At 44.4% G+C, this 13543-nt stretch overlaps 1 protein-coding gene across 1 annotated transcript in view; it reads right to left on the bottom strand.

Annotated features, from left to right (window-relative positions):
• The window catches only part of LOC139378654 (cadherin-like and PC-esterase domain-containing protein 1), a 70265-nt gene that overhangs the window by 5618 nt on the left and 51104 nt on the right, over positions 1-13543 (bottom strand). Inside the window, exons 15-16 of the mRNA XM_071121026.1 lie at positions 2811-2928; positions 2125-2261 (exon numbers count right to left, since the gene is read on the bottom strand). Coding sequence (XP_070977127.1) covers positions 2125-2261; positions 2811-2928 — 255 coding nt within the window. The remainder of the gene's footprint in view (positions 1-2124; positions 2262-2810; positions 2929-13543) is intronic.

Genomic DNA, 13543 nt, shown 5'->3' with positions numbered 1-13543 from the left:
ACTATGGCTCTAAGGCAGTGGTATTCAAAGCCTGGGTCGCAAACTGCAGTGGGGTCGCCAAAATGTTTTTGTTTTTTAGGAACAATAATTAAGAGTACAGATTGTTGTATGGGGCAATACACAAACATTTTTGAGAATGATAATTTGAACGATGCAATTTTGAGTAAATGTGTTTATTGGTTTCCTTTCATTTTGATAAAATATGAAAATGCAATGAATCAAAGGTTATTTTGTTGATGTAAAAATCTAAATTGACCAATTTTAAGGTTGTGTCATTAGATTTGGGGTGGGAGCGCAATAAATTATTGGGAAAGAATTGGGGTCCCCAGAAATTCTGCCAGACAAAATGGGGTCCCCAGAAATTCTGCCAGTCAAAATGAGGGCCCCAGAAATTCTGCCAGACAAAATGGAGTCCCCGCTAAAAAACTTTAAATAAGATATATACCTATTAAGCCTTATATATTTCCCGGGTTGGTTTAATGGCTTTACGTCCCTGAGGGCCGCTCCGTACTGTGACACTAGTGCAGGAAACTACATGCCCTCCCATTAGCATTACTGGAGGATTTGAACTAAAGGCTAAGACTTTAGTTCATACAGTTTTCTGCTTCTGTCCCTCCACCATTCATCCTGTCCTCAGCTCTGCCAACCCCTGCTGGGTTTACAGACCTATTCATACAGCGTCACATAAACCCCACTTTCTCACCTCAGAGGCATCATACCATAGCCTACCTCATCTACCCTCTCCACCTGGCTTCAATGAAAGGGAGAGAGCGAGAGAGAAAAAGAAAAACAGATGTTTGAGGGATGGCTTAGCCATCAAATTAACTCACTAGGGAAATGTGCTAGACACTGCCTTGTCTTGTTACCTTACATTATCATCTCTGGTCCATCTTTAGACCAGATGCATGCTGGTTAGCGTAGTCTTAACACACATATCTGCCCACACCTTTCTCACACAGTGCTGACCAAGCACACTCTAAAGAGCCTGACCAGTACAGCTGGCTTCCATATCATTATGTTATCCCCTGTGCAATATCTCTCACAAACATAGACATAGTGTGTGTGTGTGTGTGCACATGCGAAAGTTTTATGCATGTGGAAAATATTATCACTCTCACTGAATCTGTCGGCGCTGCTGTCTGTCTGGATCCATGTGTCGTCTTTTATGACTCAGCTGGAGGGCCTTGTTAGCGCCTAGTTAGCACCCAGTTAGCGCCCGCTGCTAACCAGCCCCACCTACCTCCCGCTTTTGGGGAACAAGCTCATTTCTAATCTGTACTGTTAGTAGATTGTGGGACAGTAACCTGAGCAGAGAGCTAGCTAGGGACATGAGAGCAGTGCCTGAACTCAGGTCATGGACTATGGACATACACTGCTTGTCGAACATCTCATTCCAAAATCATGGGCATTAATATGGAGTTGGTCCCCCCTTTGCTGCTATAACAGCCTCTTCTGGGAAGGCTTGCCACTAGATGTTGGAACATTGCTGTGGGGACTTCAGCCACAAGAGTATTAGTGAGGTTGAGGAATGATGTTGGGTGATTAGGCCTGGCTCGAAGTCGGCGTTCAAATTCATTCCAAAGGTGTTTGATGGGGTTGAGATCAGGGCTCTGTGCAGGCCTGTCAAGTTCTTTGACACTGCTCTGGACAAACCATTCTGTATGGACCTAGTTTTGTGCACGGGGGCATTGTCATGCTGAAACAGGAAAGGGCCTCCTCCAAACTGTTGCCACAAAGTTAGAATCACAGACTCGTCTAGAATGTCATTGTATGCTGTAGCGAGAACAGAGAACACGTTTCCACTGCTCCAGAGTCGAATGGCGGCAAGCTTTACACCACTCCAGCCAACGCTTTGTATTGTGCATGGTGATCTTAGACTAGTGTGCGGCTACTCGGCCATGGAGTGGTGTACTTTTGGCCATGTAGTGTATGTGATTGTGTCTCAGTGTAAACAAGGTATGACATGATTGTTCTTTTCTCAAAAAAATAATTTTTTGGGCTTAGTTGTGGTCAATTTGCAGTTAAAAAGATTATTATAATTATGTTCTGGCCCCATGACCATCAACCTTGACAAAAATCACCCCACTGATGAATTTAGTTGCCTACCCCTGCCTTAGGGCTTACCTTCCTGTGCATCATGCAGTCCTGCAGCTGGGGGAGGTCCAGCAAGGGGTGGTAACAGCCCTCGGGTTGCCAGACAACCTCTCTCCAGTCACAGGTCCGGTTGTCGGCACAGCTGAGGCAAGGAACCACCCAACGACCTGGGGAGAGAAAAAGAGAAGGAAGGAAAGAAATGAAAAGAGAAGGACAGGCAATCAGACAACCAGAAGTGAATGAAGTGGTTAATTGTTCCTGCTCCAAAAAACACATCTATATTCATTAATAAACTATTTCCATTAACAAAATCTAGACAGACTTTTCACAACTCTCACACATTGTGAGAGTTATAATTCTCCACAGACACGTCACATTGCTCTCCCTGCTGACATTTATTCTCTGCCCTGCAGGGTAGGATATTGGATTTAATAGCTGAGTTTAACCTCTGACCTTTTGCACTTCAATCAAAGGGCAGAGTGTGTTGGCCGCTTAAATCAGCCTTGTACAGATACACACACAGCACGGTTTCATATGGACATCTGGGCACGTATGCATAATATTTCAGAGCGATGAGAATTATTTCTAAGTAGAACATTTCTGAGGATCCTGTAGTGAAATAATTTTTCTGACAGTAATTCATAAAGCCTTTCAGCTATGTAGGAAATGTAATCTATAAAAACAATGTGAAGTGATATCTTTGATGGGGGACAGACCTGGTGCATCCCCAGAGATGCAGGGCCGAGTTGGGGCCTGGGGCTCGCCTGCAGAGAGTGGCCCAGGGAGTGGCTCCAAACCACAGGGCTGATCTGGTTGCACCACCAGGCCACAGTCCTGCGTAGACACAGGGTGAGAGAGAGAGATGAGATTATGAGGAATGGTCCATTGTACTGGGAGGCTGAGGGAACTCCATGTTGAGATGATGTTGTAGTCTAGTATCCATTCAGTGCTATTGTTGTGGTTTCCATTCAGTGCTATTGTTCTAGTATCCATTCAGTGCTATCGTTCTAGTATCCATTCAGTGCTATCGTTCTAGAATCCATTCAGTGCTATTATTCCAGAATCCATTCAGTGCTATTGTTGTGGTTTCCATTCAGTGCTATTGTTCTAGTATCCATTCAATGCTATTGTTCTAGTATCAATTCAGTGCTATTATTCCAGTATCCATTCAGTGCTATTGTTGTGGTTTCCATTCAGTGCTATTGTTCTAGTATCCATTCAGTGATATTGTTCTAGTATCCATTCAGTGCTATTGTTCTAGAATCCATTCAGTGCTATTATTCCAGTATCCATTCAGTGCTATTGTTGTGGTTTCCATTCAGTGCTATCGTTCTAGTATCCATTCAGTGCTATTGTTCTAGTATCCATTCAGTGCTATTGTTCTATTATCCATTCAGTGCTATTGTTCTAGTATCCATGTTGTCACAATGAAACACAGTAACGCAAATGGAAGGTTGGGGTAGATTTATGACCATATGAATTCAACAATTCAACTCATCTGACCATTTATGCAACCATATAGACGATGGAAATCTCCATTGTCAAAGGCTTTCATAGCTGTAGTTGTGTACTGATAGGAATGATCATGTTTTCCCCTCTCTGTTTGAGTTATGGGAGGCAGTTACTGTAAAACCAGTCTCCGACCACTGAGTCATCCCTGTCTCAATTTTTATTTTATTTAACCCGTAATTACCAGGTAATGGTAATGACCTTTCTGCCATTACCTCACTCACTGTGTTTCCATCTCTCTTTGGGCCCTCTCTTTTCTCACAATCTTTCACTTCTTTACTCAGCTCATTTCTCTCCATCACTCCCTTCCTTCTCTCTTCCCTTCGGTATTAGAGAGCTTGGCGGTGGGCGCTGTGTCTCTCTCCTTGAGGTTGGTGGTGGTGGGGGTTCAAATGGTTGGAGGTGAGGGGTCAGAGGTCAAACAAACCTAACCAGATGAATGACAGCGGCCGGGAAGCTACGTATCGCAGGGGCCCCCGTGGGAGCCGCCCGACCGTCTGGCCCTGAGTACAGAGACACCGCCAGGCCCCTCCTCTTATATCGGGCTTGCGGCGCGACTGAACCTCACACACACACACACACATAGATGCCCCCCCCCCCCCCCCACACACACTTACACACATACACTTCCCCTTTCAAAAGGGCCATGAAGAAACTGAACCTCACACACACACCCACCCAACCTCCCTCTGAGGGTCTTCAGTTCACACGTCCACACCACATTCCCCACGGCTCCGACGCAGCTCTCAACAAAGTGCCACAAGACAACTTAACAGGGATTTTCTTGTTCGTACCTGTGCACAGTGTACACGCCACAAACACAGAGGCCCTGGGGTCTGAGGGAGCCGCCTGGGGCCACGGCCCAACCGCCGTTATGGAGGAAACGCACCGCGGCCACCTTTCATCCTTCCCTCCATCCCTCTTCTTAAAACGGACCGGAGAGTCTCGCTGCCACGTAAAAAAGATCTGTATATACAGTATATATATTTTCTCTTCCCTTTCTCAATCTTTTTCCCTCTCTTTCCCTCAACCCCCCCTCTTTCTTTTACAGTGGCAGGTACGCATATAGACCAGCATTTATCTGATGTCAAGTTCTCCCCCCCCCCCCCCCCTTAAAAATAATTATCCAACAGGGAGCTTTAATAGCATCCCTCGACACCAGCCCTCAGTGAAAACCCCTGATTCATGGACCATCAATTCTCAGCCAGGCTCCCCAATAGGACTCTCCTAACGTCACATTCGGTTAATAAAGTGCTGAAAACCAAGAGATGGTTTGTGGCCACCGAGGGATTAGAGAGCAGTACTTCAGAGGAGAATGTAGTGTGTGTGTGTGTGGGGGTGGGGGGGGTGACTTGGTTATAAGGGTCTGAGTCCAACACTACAGTAATCTGCATTGATCAAAGAGCTATGCTAACCAACCTCGATACAAGGGAGTGGTAATCCCCGACACACACAAACACACACACACACACACACACACACACACACACACACACACACACACACACACACACACACACACACACACACACACACACACACACACACACACACACAGCTAATCCAACCGTGCTCTCCATTAGATCATAGCTGCTTGTCTCTGTGCCAAGTGGCCTTGTTAAGACACCACTACCTGCTTTTGTTGGAGCAGACACAAAGGCTGGTCAATCTACCGACTCCAATCCTCCAGGACCAAAAGGACCCTACTCATTAGAGAAGCCAGCTTAGTAGGAAGACAAGTAGGGGTTGAGATCGGAACAAAAAGTTAATTGGGGGAAAAAGGAATAACACGCAAAATAATAAATATTTGGGGATATAATAAATATTTGGTGAATTATATGTCTCAAAAGGGTATCAAGCTTTTCCTGTCAATGCGTCAACAGTAGGGCAGGAATGCCAGCTGAATCTGGCAAGCAGAGAAGGAGCTCGGATAACGCTCGGCTTGAGAAGTAGTAGCACAAGGGAAACACACCCAGGCATAGGAGTGTACAAACACACACTCCAAAAATCACTCCTCTGAAGATAGGCTCGGTCTAATCCTGAATAAAACAAGACAACTGTATAAAACAATAAAGCTAGGGGAAATCTCTTTCACCTCAGTCTTCATGCCGAGTCTCCCAGTGGTTGTTGGCTGCTGTTGAGACGACAGGCCAATCCCTAAAAAGACTGCTGAAATAAACTGTACGTTCTGACAACAACGCAACAGAGCTCTAGAGTTCCTTCAGGGCAGTTATACTGTAAAGCGCTGGATTCCTCTCCTCAGAGCGTCAATTTTATGGTTATAGGAGAGCTTCTGACTCCCAAAGAACAAAGTGGAAATAAAATAAATGAACCAGTAAAAAGTGTTGTAAATATCATCGTGGAAATACAATAGAAATACCAGCCTTGAGCAAAATAACTCTTAGGCTTTACCGGTTTCATTGATCAGTAAAGATCTTCAGAGTAAATGCAATACAGTATATATAATAATGAGAGAGACATTCCGAGGTAACAATTTATAATCTGCAACGTTATTAAAGTCCGTTTTTAGGTGGTTGACACAGCCTATTGTGACAGCTTGAACAGCCACCTTAAAAGCTGGAGTCCTTAATGGTGAAACCGCCACGTCCGTTTGTGATACTACAACAACAAAAGAAGTTACCGCAAACAACCACCACTGTTTTTCCCCCTCTGACGTCGTCGCACACTATGTACTGCCATTTCTTTGTACCATGCTGCGCGACGCTCCTCAGTACGTCAACAAAAACAGTGACAACGGGTGTGGGGCGGGTTGTGACCCTATTTCCCCCTAATGCAGATTCCATCTGAGGCCCTTTATGCTCATACCCTTATACGGGTTGAAAAGGGCAGATTCGGGCACTGATAAGCGCCTAAATTGGAACGCAGTGGCTGTACAGTAACATGCTATAAATGACTTCAGACCTCAGGCTCTGCGCTTCACAGCGCTGTATGGGTTTTGACTGACAGCCATTCTGAACTTGAGCACAGCGCGCGACAAGAGGTTCCCCCCCATCCCTCCTGCTAATTGGGCAACTCTTGCCAAAATGTTGTCGTCTGAGTGAGGGAAATGCTGTAAATTAAGAGGACTCATTGTATTTTGAAAGACGTTGAGGATTATAATAAATACCGATTTAATGTCATACAAGCAAGCCAAACACCTGTGAGTCCAAATGTGCACTTCACATTTCCATATCATAAAATTAACATTGAACGTGTTTATGACCACTACGAGATGACCTGACGTCATACCCTGGGTTGTTCCGAGAACAGAATGCACGCATGACAAAATTACGATCTGTTTCTCTGAATTGACCTCTGAAAGCCTCGTCATTTATAATTTAGCTAGTCATATTAGCAACAGAACAAGCTTTCAAATGATGCCCACCTGACCCAGTTTGAAATAAAAAATGGGCCGTTTTTAGATTGCGTATACAACAACAGTAATTGTGTGATGGAGGGGATGCAGGGCAGTGTTCCAAACAAAACAACAACAAGTGTGCTTGCTCTAGTTCCTCAAAGGCACAGCTAGGAGAGATTTTAAAAAAGCACCTTATAGTTGAAGACTCTTCTTTGAGATAAAAGTGTATTGAAATGACTTAGGAACTGTGCACACGTTGAAGAGGTGTGTGTCCACTTGGAGACACCAGTTAGTCCTCTCACTCAAACCCATGTCGTTTTTTTTGTCTTATGTTGCATCTACCCCACGTTACTGAATGTATCCAGAGTGTTTTCAGATTTTGTTAATCAATAAATGTGTCCAAAGTACAGTAAATGTAAAATGCACATACAATCAACACTGAAATGTTTGGATTCAGTCTTGGTGAACTGTTGTGTCCTCAATGTTGGTCTAATCACTTTCCCATAACCTCAAACCTGATCCCTTTCAATTCATATGCTTTTCATATTTCTCCTCTAAGAAACATTTCAATGTAGGCCTATCCATATAGGCCAATTCCCACGAGTGTAAAGGGTTAAAGAGCATTTCATGTAATCTGTCATCAATAGGATTTGATCAGATGCTATTAGGTTGTAATCCTGTCTGTCACGCTTGGGGCTAAACCCTCGATTTTCCATAGGTCTTTCTGGGCTCCCCACCATATCCCAACAACAGAAGGAAAACACTAAACGGCTACGTACACGTAGACAAGTATTCTCTGGCAGACTAGTTGTTTTCTTGCCCTAAAAACTGCACAACATCCATTTTTGTCAAATCGTGTGTATTGTATTGGCTTTTGTTATTCGTTTCTTGTGAGAGAGGGGGAAAGAACGAAAGGGTAGAGTATTTTCTGGCTAGAACACTGTTTTCACTTCTACCCGAGTTGAAGTATATACGCCATGCATTTCATAAATGTTGACTTGTTAACAAGACTGCTGCCTGCGATCTGAGGAAATGTTATTTTAGTTCTTGTGGGAAAATTACATTTTACTCTCTGGTGTGGGAATGAATGGGAGGAGGGAGTTAGGGAGGACGAGTGAAAGAGTGGAATATTCAACCCATTAGAGAATGACACACACACACATCCCTGTATTGCTTACTACTTCCCTAAGCATGCATCTGATCAAACCAGCCTCTCTGATGCACCGTAGCCCTCACAAACCATTGGCTGTCCAATCAAAATGAATCACTGGTCACTATGTAACTGTTGAACACGGACATGGTCTTGAAGACATAAACAACCCTTGTTAGAGTGACATTGATGAGACCATAGGGATAGACCATAAACCATGGAATGGGTTCCCCTTCAGTCATTACATCACCAAGTCATTATTGCAGACAGATACAGTGACCAAGAACCACACCGCAGAATGTGGGAGGATGCAGGTTCCACTAGGTTCCCTCCAGGGCCCTGGGTGTTCATGTCTACCACCCTCTGAGCTTCCCAGATGTCTTCTGATCGCACTCCCAGTGGTCCAAGCGGAAGAGAGGAATCCTACCGCCAGTCACGCATGGAAGAGGACTATCAAAGAATTATGGGATGAATATAAACAAGTTTGTCATATCATGTGATTGTAATGACAGGGAAAATTGCTGTGGGACATGGTAGAGAAAAAGCCGGACTTCTGAGAAGTTTGTTGTGTGTACACCAGTCTCCAGCCACTCTAAACATCAAAGTAGAGCTTATAAAAATGTCTAGCAATATCCCAAGGGAGATACGGGATATTGCATGAATAAGGCTATACGATTAGGAGATCATCACACGCACGCACACACACACACACACACACACACACGCACACGCACACGCACACACACACACAGCAGCATAACAGTCTTTCAGAATGCATACGGTCAGCCATCAGATAAGAGTTCCTTATTACACACAGAGGAAATGAGAAGAGTTCTGAACTGACAGCTCTAACGCTCAGACCTCTACCCCAGAACCACAGAGGAGCCGCCGCAACATGATACACACACACAAACACACATTTATTACCACACACACATCCTTATCAATCAGTGACCCTCTAACTCACATACATACGCGCGCACACACACACACACACACACACACACACACACACACACACACACACACACACACACACACACACACACACACACACACACACACACACACACACACACACTTCTCCTGCTTTCTTCCTCTCATCAAGGGGCAGAGTGTGTGTGTGTATCATGTTGCGGCAGCTCCTCTGGGTCTCAATGGGCTTCTCCTGGTTAATTAAAGGTTCAATAAAAAATACAAGCGAGTAATAACTGTACAATGCGTCACACTGGAACGTATGAACAAACGTATACAACAAAATCATGATAGAAGACATGAAGACCTTTTGGTAGGAAGTCCCATGATGGCACTATGAAGTACATGAGACAGAGTGCCAAGTCAAAAAGGGGAAAGAAACCCAGCCAGATCCCTGAGAAAACAATGGTCAGCCAATCTGGAATGTGTCTGCCACACAGCGATATCCACACGGCCACATGTTCAATCACTTGCAGCTCACAAGGACTTTCCCAGCCTTTCAGCGCTGCCAGTGTAAGATATGTACACAGATTCCTACAAGTACAATCACAATTGCGCCAGAATGTTGTGGGTTTTAATTAATTAAATTTCACGGGGGATAAAAAAAAAAAACTGTTTCAATTCCATGCATTCTGTTTCTATGGGAAAACAATGACTTCCCCAACTAGGTTATTCATCTATATCCATTCCCAACTCTCAGCCTGAAAGCGCCTTGTTCATGGAGGAACTTTGAACCATCAGAGCCACCATTAGGAGACTTTACTACCAATCACATAATACATATAATGACGGTGTGGTCATTTCAAGTACGTTTTAACCATACAGTCCTTCCTCCACATCCACAACCATGATGTGCCCTGGCAACAGAGTGACCTCTGGAAACCGCAGGCTGAGATGACCAGTCTCTATGACCGTGTAAAGATCATCAGAGCATGAGTAGCTAAAGCTAAAATGAGAGTTAGCCGTAAACACTAGCCCGTACTAAGTGAAATGGAGCCATGAGAGTGCTATAGATCCACTGCAGTGAGGACCAGAACTGGAGAACCTGGGAAACATACAACAAGAGTCCAGGCCAGGACTGAGTCATCCCAACCCAACCCCAGAGGTTCAACAAGGGTTTGTTTGTGTCCGGTATTAAACTTAAATCTGGTATTGTACTGGTTTTCTGGGACTCAGATCTGGCCAATGGAAGGTTAGGCAGTCCAGTTCTTATGGGCAGTCCATTGCGAGCTTTGTTGTTGTTAGGAGCGCGCAGAGAAAGACACAGAGAGACAAAGACGGGAACAGAGAGACATAGAAATCGAGATGGAGAGACAGGAACAAAGGCACAGGGACAAAGACGGAGAGAAAGAGGACTAAAGTGATTGAGAAGTCTTGGTAAGCCCAGAGTCTTAGTGAGCCAGTCAGTCAGTAGTAGACATCCCAAACAAATGGCAGGAGAGCCAAAGTAACAGTGACTGGTGGAAAATTCGGTGGATAATGGTACAGTTATTGCAACATGCAGGGGCAGTAATCACTTAAATGGAACCCCTGATTGGGAGCGAGCGTAGAGCTGCATTTACTAGATCATACATCATAATTTTCTCTTTTTAACAGAGCCCACTACTCATGCCAGAAGCCGGATAAAGTCCCAACCACATCTGTAAAGGTTTAATAGCAGTAGGATTCTATGTTTTTACCGTTCCAAATCAAGGTTTACAGATCTGCACTTAACAGAGTCGGGAGTGTATATGGGAAATATTTCCTATAAGGTGGAGTTACTACACTGATTGAGTGATGATTAAAAGGTGGAAACAGAGACTTGTGGGCAATTGGAGGGAATATGCAGCGGTGTTATTCATATTTGGGTGATCCTCGGTGTGATTACCAGGGCTATGCCTGCTGCTGAACAGTATTCCACAGTCCACACCGTCACATTGGACATGCTTGGCATTACCATAGCAACGTGTAAAAGCAAAAGAGCAATGTTTACGCTTTGGTGAGAGGGAGGCTTTTCTTGGCACACGCAGGGCCTAAACACTCCATCACTGTCTAAGACCTCAGATATTCCTTTATAAGCAAACGTTCTGAAATGTGTACTGTTATTTTTTGTGATAGTAAATAGTATTTTGCAATATTTATTGATTTGTGTACATGCTAGATATTGGAGCTTGTGTATGTTCATAGTAACGAGAGCTACAGGTTTTGGCTAGTCAAAGTGAGACAATTCATTCGTAAGTTGTTGACTGGTTAAATTAGGTTGTCATGGGCTCCATTTTTATTGGGATAGAACACACACAGAAACAAATGCATACATTTCCTATAACCGATTTATAACATGGTTTATTGGGCCTTTGGAGGAACCGCCGAACCCCGCGCCTGCTGGACTCGACTCCGGGGGGAAGGGGGTGGGGGGCAAGGAGGAGAACAGTGGGTTCTGGCAGCGGAACGCCCACACATCCACCCTCTGATCAGAACAACAGTACACAACTCATTACCAGTTTACAATACCACCCAGAAACAATGCCTAATGAGGAAACAGACGCATACAGGAACATATGCAGAGGTGGGGCGGCAAGTAGCCTAGTGGTTAGAGGGTTGGACTAGTAACCGAAAGGTTGCAAGATCGAATCCCCGAGCTGACAAGGTAAAAATCTGTCGTTCTGCCCCTGAACAAGGCAGGTAACCCACTGTTCCTAGGCTGTCATTGAAAATAAGAATTAGTTCTTAACTGACTTGCCTAGTTAAATAAAGGTAAAAAAAAAATATGCAGAGGTGTGTGTGCTCAGTGCGAATGAGAGAGAGTGAGAGAGAGGCAGACAGAATCCGAGAGAAACAAGGGGGAGTCAGATGGAGAGAAAGAAAAAGAGTGAGATGAAAAAGAGCGAGATGGATGCTGAACAAGAGGCTAAGGGAAGAGGGTATGTGAGAGTTATGTCAGCTAATGTACAAGCAACCTCTAGTACTACTGTATAATCAAACATCAAACTGCAAGGCTAAACCAAACACATAGCACAGCTGAAAAACCCATCCTGTGATAGCCTACTCTGTCTCTGTGTGTATGCCCACATTTGTGTGAGAACATACATGCATGTTAATACGCTTGTTAATGTGCCTTAAAACTCAAGAGTGTTTTCCCATGTGATAATGTGCTCACTCTCCCTGCCAACACAATCCACACATCTTAACATTATGGTTTCCCTCCACTATGAGCTGGCCTCACTTCTCCTCAGACGTCATTCCCATTTCCCCGTGCCAGGAACACTGCCAGGGACACCACCGGGAATAACAGCGATCCAGGAGTGACGCCATTAAGCCTAACTGCTCCTTCATGAACAGAGATCTGTCATGTCCTCATGACAACCATCCTCATTTAACTGTGTAAAAGCAAGGAGGCCCATGCATTGATCCAGAGGGGAAACAGGGGAAAGAGAAATAGTGAGAGAGTGAGAGAAAGAGCGTGAGAGGAACAGAGGGATGAGAGAAGAGGGAAGACAGAGGGTTGTGTTTGTTCCTGGAGGATGACGTTAGGAAAGTTCCGGTTCCGGGAATCCTGTGGTTGCCAGGTAAGCGATATTCCCAAGTTAGGATATTCCCTCATAGACAGGTGCTGTGAGAGTTGGAGGAGCGGGGAATTAAGTCAGGACAGTGGAAATGTGGGCATTGCCAAGTTTACATAAGTCTTGCTCTCTGGACCTCCATGTGCCCATAGTCACGAGGAAACACACCATTACCACGATGATCTTCATGGACCAGACAACCTACTGTCTGTGTCTCTGTGTGTGTGTGTGTGTGTGTGTGTGTGTGTGTGTGTGTGTGTGTGTGTGTGTGTGTGTGTGTGTGTGTGTGTGTGTGTGTGTGTGTGTGTGTGTGTGTGTGTGTGTGGTAGTAGGTACAGTACCAGTCAAAGGTTTGGACATACCTACTCATTACAGGGTTTTTCTTTATTTTCTATTTTCTACATTGTAGAATAATAGTGAACTCATCACAACTATGAAATAACACATATGGAATAATGTAGTAACCAAAAAAGTAAACTATGTTTTATATTTGAGATTCTTCAAAGTATTCACCCTTTGCCTTGATGACAGCTTGGCATTCTCTCAACCAGCTTCATGAGGTAGTCACCTGGAATGCATTTCAATTAACAGGTGTGCCTTCTTAAAAGTTAATTAGTGGAATTTATTTTCTTCTTATTGTGTTTGAGCCAATCAGTTGTGTTGTGACAAGGTGGGGGGGTATACAGAAGATAGCCCGATTTGGTAAAAGACCAAGTCCATATTATGGAAAGAACAACTCAAATAAGCAAAGAGAAACGAAAGTCCATTACTTTAAGACATGAAGGTCAGTCAATCCGGAAAATTTCAAGAACTTCTCATGATTCTCATGAGGACCGCCACAGGAAAGGAAGACCCAGAGTTACCTCTGCTGCAGAGGATACATTCATTAGAGTTACCAGCCTCAGAAATTGCATCCAA

Source organism: Oncorhynchus clarkii, chromosome 21 (genome assembly GCF_045791955.1).
Source record: "Oncorhynchus clarkii lewisi isolate Uvic-CL-2024 chromosome 21, UVic_Ocla_1.0, whole genome shotgun sequence".
Lineage (NCBI taxonomy): Eukaryota > Metazoa > Chordata > Actinopteri > Salmoniformes > Salmonidae > Oncorhynchus > Oncorhynchus clarkii.
This window is presented reverse-complemented; position numbering and strand designations above follow the sequence as displayed.